Source organism: Halichoeres trimaculatus, unplaced genomic scaffold, assembly GCF_033239565.1.
Source record: "Halichoeres trimaculatus isolate MK-OKI-2021-1 unplaced genomic scaffold, fHalTri1.1 fHalTri1_scaffold_4, whole genome shotgun sequence".
NCBI classification, from domain to species: Eukaryota; Metazoa; Chordata; class Actinopteri; order Labriformes; family Labridae; genus Halichoeres; species Halichoeres trimaculatus.
This window is the reverse complement of record NW_027437182.1, coordinates 12,005,785-12,023,912: the sequence shown is the minus strand read 5'-3', so window position 1 is coordinate 12,023,912 and position 18,128 is coordinate 12,005,785. Positions and strand designations below refer to the sequence as shown.

Below are 18,128 nucleotides of genomic sequence, written 5' to 3'. Positions count from 1 at the left end.
GTCATCATATCACAGCAGCAGCTCTCTGTATGACTAATGCAAGGTGAAACCAGCCACATTTCTGTGTGTATGTGTGTGGAGACAACTGAGCTCATATTTACCAACAGCCAAGGACAGTCGTGACACAGCCAGCTCAGGTATCAGTGTGTAGAACTGATAAAAGGGATTTACAGCAGAGGATCACAAGAAATGGCCTCAGCCTTGGCCAGGAGATAACAACGCTGGTTAATATGAAACTAGAGATACAGGAGAGCGCAAACACCAACGATAGATAGCTTTTTGGTTTTCAACAGTTCAAGTAATATACAAAAACATTTACAGTAACCACATGGAGGACTGTGCGTGTAGGTCAAAGCATTTTATTGCATTTTTTTTTTAGAAAAACAATACAAAATTCTGTTGCAACTGTCGTAACTGTTGCTTGAATGAACTGCAATCATTCACATGGTACAGTAAAGTGCTTATTTTAAATCAAAATTTTTTATGTATCTTAAAGGATGTGTCAGATTTCTTCTCATGGACACCGTGGGCTTGGATGGGGCGATTCAGACAGTGTTAATCAGACGTCAACTCCCCAAAACAAAACTACTGACGTGGACAGAACAACCCCCACACTATGTCCATGAAACCAACTGTTTATAAAACATTTGATCAACGTTGCTGGATTGTAAATGCTTTTGCCTGTGGGCTACATTCAAATTGTGGGGAGGATGATGATGGTGATGGACTGTCCATTTGAATGAATCAGTGAGCTTAACACTTGCTTACTTCAAAATGACTTACAATACAAAAATTGCGAGGCTTAAAGAGATCGTTTTGTCCCCCCTCCCAATAAAAGGCAGTCCAAAAACTTACTGCCGTGTGACAAAAGTAGAAATGGTCATGACCAAGAAACCCTTCTAACACCATTAAGGATATTACAGAGTATGGCCAAAGTCTGTGCGCTTCTGAGTATCCCACCCTATCAAAAAGTAGGGACTAACTTGTCTGATGCTCAAAAGGGAGAAAAAGGCAGAATACTGAACTGTATTGGTATTTTCAAAAACCCAAAGATTGCCTTGATCCTCAGCTTAATGCTTTGAGATTACTGATAGCAAAGTAGTTTCCCAAGTGGAGAAGAAACAGCTGCATACACAAATTCAAGTAAGTCTTACTATAAGACATAAAACCCCACAACAATGCATCTGTAGAAAGGTATTTCAGAACTATTACAGTGTCCTATTATCAGCATTATGGGTCCTTTGACACCACTTAGTAGAGTACCGTCGCTGCAGTGCTGGCAACAGGACGTGGACAATCAGAAGTCCTCACTTCTCACTGCCAGGTGATGGAACACGTGTTCAATGATACAACTTGAACCCCCTCTTTGGTGAAATGGCTACAGTGTTGTGAGACCTCATCACCATGTCCATTACCTGTCAGTTTCAGATGAGCTTAATGAACTTAAATCTGCGATCAACAATAACAACAAAAAAAAGATTATTGCCAACTCTTATACATAAAAAAATAAAACTTAAAAACTTGCCTTCACTGGGCATGAACGCTCCAGATCAACACAACTTTTCATCTCAACTCGAACAAAACCACATACTCTGAACTTTTAAAAACACAAAACATAAAAAAAAAAAATCAAAAGGAAAACATCCGGTGTTTCACCTGAACTGAACAGCACCTGCATGAAAATCACCATGTAGAAAATAAAAGCTTATTAACAGCCGTACAAAAAGAAAAAAGGAAAAAGAAATCAGTGTGGCACATTGACATGGAGTTTTCAAACATGAAAAAAAAAGTAAACTTAATACAGCTACATGTTCGTGGAAGACTTTTTTTTGTGTTTTTTCTTTTGTGGAATGTTTTTCCTTTTTTTATTTATTTTATTTTTTTGTTTTTGAAAGTCTCACCTGCCTCTTCATTTGTTTGGAGCAACATTTGTCTCATTTTAGAAAAGGGCAACATCAAAAACAAGACAAAAAAAGGATGGTCCAAATAAATGTATTCAATCAATAATTGATACTCAGGTCACGAGGGCCAAAAATGTGCTTTTCAAACCCCTGAGAGGAGTTATAACCTTTACTGCCAAAATGCTCAAGGTCAAATTGAATGCAAAAATGAACTTTTAGGGAAAAAAAAAAATACAAGTTGTGGTTGTGGCAAGGGGACATGTCATGAATTCTTTACAATGAAAGTAACACTGACCCAGTTTAGCTTGCCTCACAATTTGACATAATTAGTTTTTACAAATATACCAAATATATACTTCAGAGCAAGTTCTGATGTCTCATTTTGAGGTGTCTATGCATCAAACATCAAGTGCAATAGTTTAATTCACCACTATTAGACTTGTCTGATGGTGTGAACACGCTGAGGGCTGTGGCAAAGAGAATTTGGTTTAAATGTTCATGAACAGGGTATACTGGCTGGGTACTGACAATCATTCCTTGCTCTTTCTCTGAGCAGTAAGTGCATGGCCACCAAGCTAGATGCTTGTTTTGTCTCAGACATTTTACAGAAGAGGCTCAGTGTCGAGGAATTCATCTTATAAGGAAAAAAAAAAAATCTTTGACGTCCCCAGCCACATAATGGACTGCACCAGGCACGGACAGCATTGGCTTAAAGCCCTTCCAAAACCCTTCTACTGAATCCCTTGGAGACAGAATCAGCCTTCACCTTGGATATTGCATAAGCTTGTACGCATGTGCAGAGGGGCCATTCATGCATATACATACAGGCAAAGAGAACATTCCAGATAACTTAATTCACAGTGGATCCAGTTGTAACATGGGAGCAGCACAACAGGTTGTCCTTTGGTGTCTGAGCTTAGTTTCGAAAAGATAAATGTTCTAATTTCTTCTGAACTAAGTTTCATGGAAAAATGAAAATAACTTAGAAAATACTTCTCTCTCTCTCTCTTTCTCTCTCCCAAATCATGAACTGGTCCTCCTCCTTAACCCTGACATGCACATTTATGTGTGTTTGCTCTGTGCTGACCCTGGGCTGATGTGCTTCAGAGGTGCTGCAGAAGGGCAGAAGGCATTTAGAGAGAGGGATGCAAGGAACATCTCCCTGTTCAGCGAGGCAAAAAGCCTGAATGGCAGAGGAACCAGGGCCAGCTTCAGTCAGGGAGAGGGGCCAGAGTTGGAGAGGGAGAGTCTCAGGGCAGTCTGGTCTTGAATTTTTCGGAAGTTCGGAGGTCAGGGTTGAAAGTTCAGGCACAGTCTCCAACAATAACAAGAGGGGCCAGAAGCTGTCTAAGTTCAGCAGCAGACACGGGCCCTCCTTTGGGCTGGCTGCTCCGCTGCCTGCGCCTGGCCAGCTTCGAGTTGGAAGGAGGAGAAAGGCGCATAGAGGAGCCATCAGCGGTAACAACGAACGGGACTTCCTGTTGCTGCTGGTCTTCCATGCCATCCTGTTCAGCCAGCTGCCTGTTCACAGCCATGGCTTTGCCAGCAAAGAAAGTCAGATCCCTGGCATTGCTGGTTCTGATGAAACATAGAAATTACAGTCAGTACAATGAGGAAGGGTTACAAATATCTGGGGCTTTAGTATCATGAAGTAGTTAGTCTTTGTTTTTTTTATATCATTTTCTCACCTTTGATGTACGATTGATGTTGGCAAAGTGTCATAGGCACCCTGAGGAAAAAGAAAAAAGTGTTTTAGAAACAACACTTGGAAAGAGAACAAGGAGAATGTCTTTAAAATTCATAGATAAAAGGCTTGATGATTCTAGACTTACCCCTTGCACCCAGGGGTGCTGCAGCACCTGGCTGGCACTCAGGCGGTTTTTGGCATCCCGAACCAGAAGTTTGGATATAAGGTCTTTGGCACTTGAGGAGATGTGAGCCCAGTCTTTCTCTGGAAACTCGTATTTTCCTTCCTGAATACTCTCGAACAAAGTGTTCTAGAGGTGTAAGGGGAAGTATTTACACTTGGTTACTCACTTGGTGTGACAGTAAACCTCAGTTTCAATAATGCTCCTCAAGAGATGGAGCGCTGCAATGTTAGATGAATTATTACCTGGCAGGTGTGGCATGGTTGCCCTGATTCCCAGCCACAGTCACCACCACAGCGACCAACAAAGGGAGGGTAACCACTCAGCATGATGTAGAGGATGACCCCAAGGCTCCACAGATCACAGCGCTTGTCGTAAATTGTGGCCTCTTCGCTGAAGGCCTCAACCACCTCAGGTGCCATATACTCTGCTGAGCCACACTGGAAGACAAAGAAAAAACATTAAGTCAAAGGGACGAATGGAAGCAGACGTAAGCAGTAAGAAAAGGGGCAAGAGAAAGACTGGCTTGTTTCAGCTGCTGCCCACATTCTTCAGCTCAGCTGATACCTCGTGGTTAGAGTGTTTGAGCCTGGGGCCCACTGTACGGCTGTGATGTGGAAGGGGGCCGCCTATGTGACGGTCACATGCTCATCTGAAGAGATGGGTTCAGTTAAAATGCAGCACATACAGCTTTTCTTAGTGTGCCGGGGACACCTAAGTAGGAACACCGTGTACAATTAAATACCAAGGGTAGAGGGAGGGAGGGCTGAGCTATAATGAAGCAGGTCAGTGAGGGCAGGCAGCAGTAGTGAGTCACTGCTTTGACCATTCAGCTGTAAACAAGCCAGGCAGAATGGACCCAGGGCAATCACAGGCCCTGCTCTGACTCTGCCCTGTTATGTAGCTAGGAGAGAAATTAGGCCAAACACTGAGCACGGAAAAGAGGATTTGTGGTCCTGCAGAGCCAAGACTGGGCTGAGTCTTCACTGGTTACATAACTTGAAAATACAAACACTAAATGCTGTTTTAATCCATAGGGGAACAGAAAAGAGGAGCAGGTCGCTAGTTCAGCAGGACATTGGGTATTTGAGGATAAGACCGACTTGTCTCAATCTCTGAAGTCAAACAACCGTGTTATGGATAAGATGCGAGAATGTTCTTGATATCTAAATTCACTGGTAAAATTCTGAGTACCAGTTAATCCATTTTAACATGTTTGGCTTTAGAGTGTTGCTCCCACACAAGCTCTGAACTCTGGTCGACTGTTCTGGCCTATATCTTTCTTCCATCTGTAGACCAGCATGTTTACATTAGGCAGGGATCTATTGTGTTCCAGTACCGAATCCCAGCTGTCTCCTCCTAACTCCTCCTCCACCGCTCTGTGCCCTTATGTAATGAAATTTGCTGCACAGGAATCTGGACTCAGACAAAGCTGCTTCTATTGGAGAGAAAAACCCCAACCCCCCACGCTTCCACCAACAACACGTCTGGGGCGACTGCCTACACAGACAAGCCCCCAGGATTCAGGCCAAATGCAGCTGCCAGAGAAATATATGAAAGACATATAGGGTAATATTACGCATGAAAGCAGAGTCCGATGTTCTCTGTGGCTGATCTCGTTTGAAAACCATAAATACTACCACTTAAAGTTAGATTGGTGTCAAGAGAACTCAGAAAACAGAAACTAACCCAGCACCATATGTTCTTCCTGTGATCAAACACTATATGAGGTGAATCGTTCACATCCTGCCCAGACCTTCCTGTAAGCTGCAATTTGTTGCTAGTCAGCTAGTGCAAGTTACCACAGAATGTTTGTATTCTAACCAAGGGCTTTCCAAAAAACCACGTGACAAGTCATACCATACTGACACCACTGATGACACACACCTCTGTTTGTAAACTGACGACAGGATTATGCGAAGAGGCTTACAGGAGGAGAACCTGTTCTGTCGTCATGTAGCAGCACCTGAGTCTATGACGGTAATAACAGAGGCAGTTTTTTCAATGCCTGTTAGTCCGCCTGCGCTCTGAGGGTTGTGTCTCCATGTTGCACCCCTTCTCAGATCCAAACTGCTGCACATGAGCTTTGACACTTGGACGGTCTTGATTTATTTTGTGCCAGGCAGCAGACAAGCTGCTACATGTGCAGCTCTCTTCATAAACTATTATTAGCCTTTTCCTGGAAAGGTCTCTGTCCCTCTTTCTGAGTTCCTGATGTTCTGGTTTGTAGAAGACCATGCAGACGATACCCACAGCACATTTATAAACAAGGCCTCAGATGGAGTTTATTAAACTCATTCAGCTGGATCAGGAACAGAAGAAAAACATGCAAAAGCACACAATATTGTGCAACTGCAACTGTGGGCAAAGTGGGGGCAGGGGGAGACTGCCAATAGTGAGATGAAAATCAGATAACATTGTTCCTGTGATCAAGGAAAAGAAAACAAGCCAGCGCGCATGAGCAGACCGAGCTTTTGTTCCTCCTAGTTGCCCTCCCCCTCCCACTAGTGGAGCCAATCACATCACAGTTGCTAGGTATATGGGCTAAGAGTAAAATTTCCAGAACAAGCCCTGTGCAGCCTTTTGTATAAAGAACATAAAGAAAGCGCAGACCAGCACAAGCATGGTTGGGGCCACTGGGCGGAGACTGAGCAGAAAGCGAGCGTGGATGTTTTTCTCTCAAACCGCAGAGAGAAAGGGAAACAGTTTGGAATCAGTGTGTTTTGGTTTCAATGGAACTTGGTACAGCAGGACATGGCCTTATTGAAGTCACAATACGTCCCCTGTGGCCTTAAACACCAAGGCTATTAAACTGTGTCCTTCCTCGTGTGGTAACTGTTCTTCCATTGAAGTTTTGCTTTAGCCCAAGGCCTGTTAGTACTAAGACTACCAGCACGGGAAGACTTTTACAAACTTCAAAGACGCAGAAAAGGGTAAAATCATTTTTAAAAAAAGGAGTCAGACAGAGCTCTCTTCTTTAGAAAAAGTTATCCAGACCCAAAGTCAACCATGTAGACTAAACATGAGGCCTCCCAGCCCCCCTCAGATATTTCAGGGATGGGCTCTTTATCCATTATTTCTGTGGAGGGACGATGAAGTTACCAGGGGTGAGCCCCCCACATTCCTTAAAGCTAAAACTCTTATCCTTCACCTGCTCTGGTCCATCCATCCAGACCCTCAGACAACAAGCAGACAGATGGGGGAATTTGTTGACACAAGCAGAGAGCTTGTCAGTTTAACTCTGCTGCTCCACTTTGAGGTTTCAAGGGTCCTGCAGTGTTAAGAGCATTTGCTGTGTGTTGTGACGACAGCAGAACAGCTAAACAATCATAACCCCCAAACTTAAAGGTCTCAATATTTGAGACTGATAAGCAACAGGACGTTGACGTTAAACTCAGGGATATCTACTGGTACTTTGGTATGATAAGGAGAGATAAAATATGGCAGATAGGGACAATCAGGAAGTAATATGCCTCACTTCAGGGCCTGCTCAGCACTGAACTATCATAACCTCGAGACAACATTTACACCAATCAGTGAGCTTTTCTCCAGCTGACACCACTGAGACTTCTCCAATAGGCAGACAGCCTCTTGACCTTGATAAGACATTTTTTACAGCCTGCAACACCAATCTTATCCAAAACAAGTCAACAAACCATTGTACACAATGTCACATGCAACCAAGGCTGTGTGACAAATCCATCTTTTCCTTCATGGGAAAGCTCTGTTCACATTTTCAACATGCCTTTTGTTTTAATAGCACCATACAGATGCTGTTTTTTGATGGTAGCGCTACACAGTTCAAGAAAAGCAAACTCTTTAGGATGACTTACAGGAGTGAGAAGCTCAGGGGTGGAGATGGGTGAGCTGTCGCTGTTCAGCTTAATTCCACTGCCCAAGTCAAAGTCACAGATCTTGACTGGGGAAATCTGTTGAAGAGACACAAGTTAGTGCTTCTTCGTTAGGAATACTTATTAAATTTCATTATTTCAATAGTTGCACAGTGAAATGACTGAAGTTAGCTCACCTTGTCTGCACTCTCACAGAGAATGTTTTCAGGTTTCAGGTCTCTATGTGCCATTCCTTGAAATCAGAAAAAAGTTTTGTTAGGACATTTTTTGAGCTTGGAGCAAAAAAATTGAATTTACTTTTACATTTTGCCCTGTCTCAGTAATAAAAAGTTGCCCTTTTCTATTTAAAAAAACAAAAAACTATGAATCTGATCTATGCAGCTTCTGTAAAGTCTGGTACTAAATTGTAACAACTGTACTAAGCTTATTTCATGGTATGCTTACACCCTTGGGCTTGTCCCATTTTAGTGAATGTGACGTGTACCAAACCACTCATCCTTTTGTACCAATGATCTTACCCTTGTTATGCAAGAAATCTAGAGCACTGGCGATGTCCTGCACGACCACACTGGCTTCCTGCTCACTGAAGTGCCTTCTCTTGTGAATTTGTGCCAAGATTGACCCTAATGAATGGGTGGAAAAAGAGTATACCAGCTTTATTTACATGCACAAGATATAGAATGAAAGACTTTCAACACACAGACAAAAACAAAAGGCCACACAAGAGACTGGGTGTATGCATTACTGGGAGGGATTGGGAAAATAAAGGATTGTGATACAGTTATCCTTCAGCAGCTATAATTTACTCACCTCCCCTAAGCTTTTCAAACACCAGGTAGAATTTATCTTCCTCTTCAAAGAACTCCACCAGCTCCAGGATATTACTGCAGAAAAGAAAAAAAAATCCCTTTTAACCACTGAACCAGTGGTAAGACCAGAGTATTTGAAGAATGTGTCTGTTGGATGGATGGATTAAGGAGTTTGAGGTGCTTCAAACAAATAAGACTCGGCACAATCAGGTCAGTCAGTCTGCAGTACAGTCTCCATACATTCATCACGTGGCATTACTTTAGGTATATATGACAGGGCATTACCTGTGGCCCTGACACTGGTAAAGCATCTCAACCTCACGGAAGACACGGCTGCGGCTGTGTCCTGGTCTTTTCTCGATGATCTGCAATGAAAAAGAAACAAACATCAGTTATATCAACTGAAACTACTCTTCAAGAAATAGGCTGGAGGGTAAACCAAAATACAGTGTCTGAGAGGTGATATATGGGAGACTGGCCCCTTGCAATGTGCCACAAACCCCCAGCCATGGCTTTGTTTAGTGTGTGTGGTACTGCATGGATGACATGTCTCATAAACAGAGCCCTGTGACTGGTCTCCTATTACCAACATTTTTCCAGCTTCTCCACCTCTATCCCACACTGTGACGGTGGCTGAGATAGCGCTAACCTACTTTCAGAGCCCTGACAGAGCGAGAATGAAACAAGTCACAGCTGCTTTATAATTAGCCTTCATGTGTGACCCATATTTATATCTTAAGTGCTCTTGAAGGGTCACAAGTGCTCCTTTGCTATGTCCCATGAGCTGATCCAAAACTGTTGACGGAACCATCAACATCATCAACCCAAAAAAAAAAAAAACACCCTTTCTAAATATAACTTTGTGCCGCATGGAACTAAGCCACTGAGGGGGCCACCAGCTGCATGATGCTCTGCCAAAGAGAGAATGATAGAGTGCTGACACCAAAGCAAAAAGCCTGAATTTTCCAGCCCTGGTTGGTTATTGTCTGCTTGGGAGGTTGTGCGTGTTTTTCTTCCTGGTAGCTGGATTACAGCTGCTATTGAAGCTCAGTGGGGCCAGAGTTTCAGTGTGTATGTCTAGGATTAATGAACAGACAAGGGGCCAGTGGGCAGTCCAAAGCCTCTGCACTGTCCCAGTCTGAGTCAGCAGCACAACCAGCCCCCCAATCAGCTCCCTTTCACCTGAGCACAACAAAATCCTCCTGCGCTGATAATGACACGAGCAGATAAACACAAAAGTGCAAATCATAGCTGATAAAGCCATGATCAACATGATAGGAGGAACTGGGTCAACAGGTATTTGAGAGAGATTTATGAGTGTTTACCGAAAATCAAACACCAGAGTCACCACACCGTTCTGCAGAACAAGTCTCAACACAGTTACACAGCATGATCAATCATTGACTCCATGTTGTGAAATAACACCTTAGGCAAAAGGATCTGCTTAGGAACCAGAGCGTCAGATAGGCATGCACTGCTCTGCCTTCTGTTCGTCTTTGGTGCTCCAAGGCTTTTGTTGCTATTGCAACACAAGGAACCCACACAACCCACCCCAGTCTGGAGGGGGGAGGGGAGAGACAGGACATCTGGCAGGAATAGTCTGAGCCCCCCCTCCCTGTGTCGGCTAAATGACCTCCCAATAACTGCCGACCCCCTTGTCTCCTCCCCCAGGAACAGCAAAATCTCAAGGGATCTACCAAACCAACCAAGAGTAAACAACAGCAACAGATCAGAGACCCTACGCCCCAATTCCTTTGAAACATTCATGAGTTTGATATGGACACTTGTTCAATGGGGAGTTTACCTTCATCTTTCAACATATCAGTTACAAATTTACCACAATTTAATGCCCAAAAAAAATCTGTTTACACCTTTTTTTTTGATAATTTGTTGCATTGGTAAGTGAGGAGTGAGATCTACTTTCTGCACTTCAGCAGAAAAAAATGTCACATTGTTTTATTCCCCGAAATGAGGAAATGAGCATCACATGTAAAAGCCAAAAAAGGAAGTCCCAGCAAGTCAAGGCATGTACACACAACTCCACAACCCATCTGGAGAGGAAAGGGAGTGAAAAAAAGTTCAACAATACTGAAGGAGAAGCAGAACAAAGCAGTGTAAACACTCTGGGTCATAACTCTCACCCGAAGCCCCTCCTCCCCTCCCCTCCTCTCCTCTCCTCTCCTCTCCTCTCCTCTCCCCTCTCCCCCCTCCCTCTCCCCCCTCCCTCTCTCTCCCTCTCTCTCTCTCTCTCTCTCTCTCTCTCTCTCTCTCTCTAGGTTTTGTTTTGGAACAGCAAGCGGTACACAATGTTCTCACTATGAGCGTCCCCTATAGGCAATAGGAGTAAAGGAAGGGGGTGGGTATGTCCCTCCCAACACTCTGATTGGCTGAAAAACTATGAAAACAGTGAGGGGAAGGATCTGTGAGCAGAAGCTAGTGTTGCAGATTCAGGAAGAGAAGAAAAAAAGAACACCAGTAGCACGTCAGAGCAGAGCCTGCAGACATCTGTGAGAGAGCTGCACTGAAAGAAAAAAAAAGTACTGGCAGTTTCCTTCCCCTAAGCATCTGAACTCCTCAACGACATTTCTAAAGAGTGGCCAAAGAAAAGAAGCAGTATGGACACAATGACACATATCTATTTCAATACCATCTCTTCATTAGGCTCTTAGCCAGAAACTTGCAATAAGTGGCTCCTTCATATATTGAAACATTCAGCACTAAAAAGTATGATGTTAACAAGCAGCCCATCTAATATAACAGCCCATTACCGGTCCATTCAGTAGTCATGCGTCAATGACCAATTCACAGACGTGACAAGGAAGCTTGACTTGCAGTTTCAGGTATCCATTCATTCTGCTCAGGATACAACCTCTCATTAAGTGTCTGAGTGTGTCTGCTGGCTTACCTTTACAGCATATTCTTTGTTGGTGATGAGGTTGATGCATGTTTGTACTCTGGCATATGCGCCCTCTCCTAATAGCTCGTCCTGCAGTCTGTAGACATCTGTTGCAAAGTTTGAAAAATTAGAGAAACACAAGAGATCACCACAGCAGCAAATCTTACTGGTTCTTATGGTTTTTACCCTCAAATCGTCCAGAGAAACTGTCGGTTGCCCTGCAACGCTTTTTCTTCTTGTTTCTCTTCTTGGCATCGGGGATGTCGATAGGCTGGCTGGAAGGCATGTCTGGCATAAAAGGAGTGTCAACATTATTATGTGCTGGTTGGGAAATAACCTAGACAAACTGCCAATCTGTTTTTGTTCAGATAATTAGTTATAAAATCAGGTGGTGCAAAAAGGAAACACTGAGCTCTATTGTGAGGCAGATTTAGAGAATATTCTCACCATGTCTTGGGGAGGAATCAAAATTAAAAGATGAATCAATAAGGTGAGATCCATTTTTAGTGAAGTCCTCCTCGAAGGGATTTTTGCCCTGGAGAGGTAGATGAAGAAAAACAAATCTTGTTAAGGTATCTTATCAGTGAACCAATTAACTTAAAGCATCAAACTGGAGACATGACTGATAAGGTTTTTTTAATCTTATTTCCTACAACCATAAACTAAAGTTGAGCAAAATCAGGAATACAGCTGATAGGCAGTGACTTGACAAACAGAAATAAAAAGTAGATGCACAAATATAAAGGAAACTAAAGTCACACAGTTTGGCCTCCCATCACAATACAAGTCAAATTGCTCAATATTATTACAAGAGGATGGCTTTCTGCCATAACTTAGCTGCCATCCAGTGGAGCTGGACTTTTATTAGCTTAACATTACACGTGACACCAAGCCACACCGCAAATTTGTCAGACATAAAATGTGAGAGCAACAGATGTGTTTATATTTAGCAAGGTGAGGTCCTCTGATACATGACGACAAACGTGCCCTGATAAGAGGGACTTCCCAAAAGGCATGGCAGAAGGCCCCTCGTGCTCAAATCTTAAACTCACCTTGAATGAGCGATGGAATCCAGTGACTTCGGTTATCTTATTTTGAACCATTTTGCTTCGATTAGGGGTACTTTTGGTGGATGTGCGGCGGCTGCAGTGGTTATATTTTTAGGATATCAAATCCAACTTCTCCAAAACAGAGAGAGTCGTAAGTGATCACACTGCGCTGGCTGGTCAGCTTGCTGCGGCGCTTTAAACGGGAGCCCTGCGGACAACACAAAACACACCGCAGCGTTACAACCCAAATAACTAAAAATAACCCCCTATACACAAATATACACCTTGATCATTTAAAAACAGACCACGTAATAAAAATAAAGCCAGGTAACGTTTACCAACACTCATCACATGTTCATGGGTTAATAATAACAATCAGTGCAGCAGCAGCAGCAGCAGCTAACAACAACGCCACCCACGTTTAGCTGAACTGTTAAGTTCTTTGCAGTAAAATGACAAAGCCACATTGAGAAGTTACGTTTCACAAACATTTGTTACATTGCCACATTTTGGACAAGAGCAGCAAATAAAATCGTATGACCAAGCTTTCCAATTAAACACTTATGGTATCGACCGCTACGACTACCGCAGAGAGGCCAGCTAGCATTAACACGCTACTGAGTCACAACGGTCAACTCGCGAGCGCTTCAATCGAACACTCGACAAGCACGCGACCAAACCGTTATGACCTGACAGATTAAACATTTAAATGCAGTCTATGTTTAACTCAGACAACGGTCGGAAAAAGACGTTAACATTGCTACGTCACCACCACACTGAAGGAGAAAACCTTAGATCATCTCTGCAAAATCACACGTACCACAGCGTAAATGAAATCAAAAGTAACTTTATTGACTTACCCCGTTGTTAATTTTACAGCTCCAGTGTTAGCGTCGTTGTTTGACCCACTGCTTTACAAGCCGCAGAGGACGGTCGAGGGGGGAAACGCCTGATAGGATGTGCGTGGAAGGTGGCAAACGGGCAACTGTCTGACGCTTTATATAACCTCCCCGTTAGCACCTCCTTGACTCCGCCTCCAAAAGGACTGCATCAACAGACTGGAAGTATCACGTGCCTTCTAGAAAACTGATACACGGGCCAGGTTCCATATCGTTCTATGAGGACAACTATAAAAATGTTGAACATAAAATAACATAGATACCAGCTCCTTTTGGCTTAAAAAAAGAATAAATTCGTCCTAATTAGTCATTTATGCTCTTTTGTTGTACGATAAAGTGTGATAAACAAGTCTGTTAAAAAAAGGACCGTAGGTTATGACAACAAAATTGGAAAGCACACAAAATGGGACTCAGCCGATGAGGGCTGTGTTTTGTTTCGGAGGCCCCACAGAGGATTGTGGGGAGGAACGAAACACCGAGTACGTGCACATTGGCATAACCAGCACTCACGGCTGTTTTGATGACAGAGAATCGTGAACATGAATGAAGGTGGCGAGATAAGAGACTAGTGCAACATGCAGACGGACTAGATTCTTCAGTTGCAACCGTGACAGCGCTGAAATCACACTAAATATTGTTATTGCTGACATTGGACGTCAAGACTAGATGATTGAGCACTGTGTTATGTCTCACGTTGAAACAATGACTTGACGTAGACATACACACCCCATACCCCTTTGTTGGTCTGGGAAATTATTCTCTCATCCTGTGCTGAATGGCCATGGCCAGATGGGGGTTCATAGAAATTCTCCATGTGAGTTGCTGCATGCACTGAGTCAGACTGGGGCACTGAATACCAGCAGCTGTTGCAGCATTTCAGTATCAGTCAATACACACATACTCACACACTGACCTAGGAGACGTTTTAGTGTCATGCACGTGCAAATAAAAACACCTAATTCTCTTGCACTTTATTTCTTGCGCGTATAACAAGGAACATTAAAACGTACGTGCATAGGAAAAGTTAAAGTTCCCAAGACCACCTTTTTTTTACTGTTTAACACTTAGAAGACAGTAGCTTGTATTCAGAACACTATAAAGGCACTGCAAGTTCAAGCTCATCTTGGAGGTTTAATCTATAACAAAACATCAAATTTAATTTTATGATTTTTAGTTTTAAGAGCCAAAGCTTCAACCTCAAAAAGAAACCAGGGACAGTAGCTGTTAAATACAGGTAGCATAGTGTTCTAAAGTCTGAATCAAAACAAAGTGTGAAAAGATTCATTTTTATGTGCCGACCATAATCTTACAATAAGTCCAATATTTCTACTTTCATAGTACTTCAAATTTTGTTTGATTAAAGTTTTGATACACACAAAAATGAGATGTGTAGACTTTAGTGTGTAACTTTTGACTGAGGTGTGGGCACAAGTACCAGTTGCATCACCAACCCTGTGTGATGTGTGACAATACAGGCACATCACGTTTTTGGGCCCGAGGAAAAGGCCGATGAGGCAAACATGAAGATGCAGTCTCATGGCTGTGATAATGAAAAAAATCCAAGAACTCTGATGATGCAGAAATGTATACACCTCTAACCCATCTGGTAATTGTGAAATGCCAAAGCAATATTGGCACAGACATGTCAGGTCTCTAATTATATCCACTTGTGTTAGGAGATTGAAGGTATTTGACAGGGGTACTGTACACAGTATGGAAAACCCCTGTCTTATACGTTTGCATTATTGTTATACAGGTATCTTCTTACAACTGATAAAGTCTTGGTACTTATGCTTCACTGTCTTACCAGCTACCATATAATTTCACATCCTGTTATATCACACCACGTCTTATGGTTTCTGATTGTATCTTATTTATTAGTATCTGACTATGCACTATGTCTGATAATGGTCTATCTGATTGTATCACACCACAGTATAACTATTGTTTTGTATATAATTTTATATGTAAGATATTCTATTCTTATGTGTTAGCAAATGATCGTTGCTTTATGTTATATTGTACCCTTTCGTAACTTTATTTATCATAACATACGCATCTTTAAGTATTTTTAAAAAAGCTATATAAATCTGACTTATTATCATAAATTTTGTTTTTTAATCATATCATATTTTATCATAACTCATCAAATCTCATCATATCATAACTGTTGTTTTGTACTATATTGTATTGTAATGTATCCTATCATATTGCATCATCACATCATATTGCAGTAGATCATATTGCAGTATGTTGTATCATATCTCATCACATTGCATCATGTCACATCATAGAACAATTCACCCTGTTTTAAGTATCTAAAGTTATTGTAATATTGTACTGTACATCAAATCTTCCTCCTTGCCACAATATGCCGATATATCATCAAATTGTATCATATTGAGTTCCAAAGTATTGTCTTTCTATTGTATTCATGCTATCCTACCCTGTCCTATTTCATGGTATCTGATTTTATCTTGTCATATTATAGCATCATACTGTATTCCAAATCGTATCATTTTTTTTAGCTGAACTTTCTGTCATACTGTACCATATTCATTTATGCTGCATCTTATGCCAAAAATGTATGCTTTATTTTGGCATTAGCTTTATTTTTTTCAAGTGCACAGTCTCATTAATTTGCAGCCATCAGTCACTTCACATCATCTCCAACATACAGACTTTACAGCTCTGTAACGCATTGATGTAATGTTTATCAAAGGTGTTTAAGGCAAAACCTTTTATGGTTTGTTTTCAGGAGTCTACTGTCTTGTGACCAGAGGCGTTTTCCACCTCTCCTTATTCTTCCTGTCCTCCTCCTTTCACCTTCTGCCCCTCAAACATAAGCCCAGTGGTAGCAAACATTACGCAAGTTCCTGACTGCCTATCCGAGCCAAGAGCACATGGTGTAAGTAAAGTTTTAGCTGGAAAACAAGATCACACATCCCAGTGCAGGGGGCGGGTCTGTGTTACTACAGGTCAGAAAGAAGAGGGTCAGGACATCATAAATAACTTCAGGTGGCTCCAAGGCAAGTTCTTTAGATGGGGGAGCTCAATCAGAAGATACTCAGGAGGAAGGAACGAGGTGATTCATTACTGACATATGATCCAAGAGAGTGTATCTTTGTGGTTGTTGTTGTTTACATTTCTCATGACAACACTTTAGACATGGCCTTTACTATATGCTGATTCTGCATGGTTCAGAAAAAGCCCTTTTTGTAAGTTCACCCAAGTTGGTCTGTTGGTCTGCTGGTGGGATAATGTGTCCAACATTTTTACCCTTTTGGTTAATGTGTGACTTTCAAATACAGGTAGCTATATGCTGTACATGACTTTTCCACAACTACCCTGCAAATGTTTTAACGCTACCTTACTAACCCAACTCATACTGATAGTGCATTTCAAATTCACACAAGTTTCTGTATTAAAACCCCAAAAGTTAACTCAAGATACTAGATAAGTAGTGGATGTGCTTTGAAATATGTGTAAGATACCTGCTACAAATGGATCTTGAGTTGATACTGAATTATTTTCAAGTCAAAGAATATCTGCAAGATCATCTTCCTGCACTTGATGTGAAATAAAAACAGAGATATTCTGTAATTTTCTGTTTATATTTTTTCTTTTAAACTCTAAGCTTAAATAGCATGGAACTTTACCACAGCAGTTTTGTTCAAAACTAAATGAAGCCTTGAATGTCATGTTTAAACCAGAATGATCGGTTCCAACATCATTCCTGTTTTATCTACAATATACAGTACAGCACTCCACGTTGTATGCATCTGCATAGGGAGTGTACTATATTGTAAGGTGCACATGTCTGGCGTGTTTAAATAAAACTGTCGAAGAGCCAAGAAGATATGATTGCAAGACGCAGCCAGTTGCCTTACTAAGTTACGACACCGCACATACTTTTCTCTCGTGGGAGGGTCACTGTGCCCCAGGCTGCAGCTCATTGTGCGTTTTCTAAGAAAGACTCCTAGAGCAAACTTCTAAGAAGTAAATATCCACCAGTAAGGAAAAGGTTGCAGGATATCCTAAAGTAAGATATAGGAAGACAGCCTACTCACACTGTGCAACGTGTCCAATATTCAGCAACTTGAGCTCAGTCAGAGGAGTTTGTAACAGCCTTTATTTTGTTATAATGTTCCAACTGTACTCTGGAGGTTCTTTTGTTTCTTTTTCTGTTGCATGACTATAATAACAAACATGAAATCAATCATTTGGTGAGATTCAAAGAATGTCATCTCATATTTGGTAGTATACCAACAACTGGAAACCATTATCAGATATTAGCAACTGAAAGGTTCTATCATCTCTGTTTATTTGAAGGCTGTTCTGTGTTTCTGTCACCATGCAATCCCTTAAAAAATAAGTGTTCCACATAAAAAAATCATGCATTTCTCAGAATCTGTTGAGCAAACACTAACTATCACGTGATATACAATCTTTGTTTTGCTGTTGTTGAGCAACTTTAGTCCCAATTACAGAGCACAGAGGGACACTCCTTCGTCACTAACCGAAAGGGAAGTTGTGGTTTGCTGTGGACTGGTAAACATGAGGATGGAAATGTTTGGATATTACTTGAACAATTGACATGAGAGGATGAAGAAGTGTAGCACAAGGATGCCTAAATTATATGATTCTGCAGTAATGTGGTCTGTAAGCTCCTCTGCTTTGAATTATTTTCTCTTAAGTATATGTGGTTGTATTCTTTATTAATAGTCTTGCTTGTTTTTTGTGCATAACTCAAAGTTTTTGAACATGTCATGATGTAAAACTGGAAAGTCAGCAAAACTGGGGTCAGCAGATTTCTGGAATTTGTGCTTGGAAACATCATTTAACCATCTAAGTT

General features: G+C 41.7%; 1 protein-coding gene across 1 annotated transcript; it reads right to left on the bottom strand.

The window, feature by feature from the left end:
• Positions 1-345: 345 nt before the first annotated feature.
• On the bottom strand, positions 346-13,366 carry mknk2b (MAPK interacting serine/threonine kinase 2b). Its single transcript, XM_074668081.1, has 14 exons — positions 13,235-13,366; positions 12,378-12,582; positions 11,773-11,860; positions 11,512-11,613; positions 11,335-11,432; positions 8,715-8,794; positions 8,431-8,504; positions 8,139-8,243; positions 7,797-7,852; positions 7,603-7,698; positions 4,015-4,209; positions 3,734-3,898; positions 3,590-3,630; positions 346-3,479 (listed from the first exon to the last, which is right to left on the bottom strand). Exons 2-14 carry the CDS (start codon positions 12,426-12,428, stop codon positions 3,206-3,208), a joined length of 1,425 nt encoding a protein of 474 aa, XP_074524182.1. The 5' UTR covers positions 12,429-12,582; positions 13,235-13,366; the 3' UTR covers positions 346-3,205.
• Between the last annotated feature and the right edge of the window lie 4,762 nt (positions 13,367-18,128).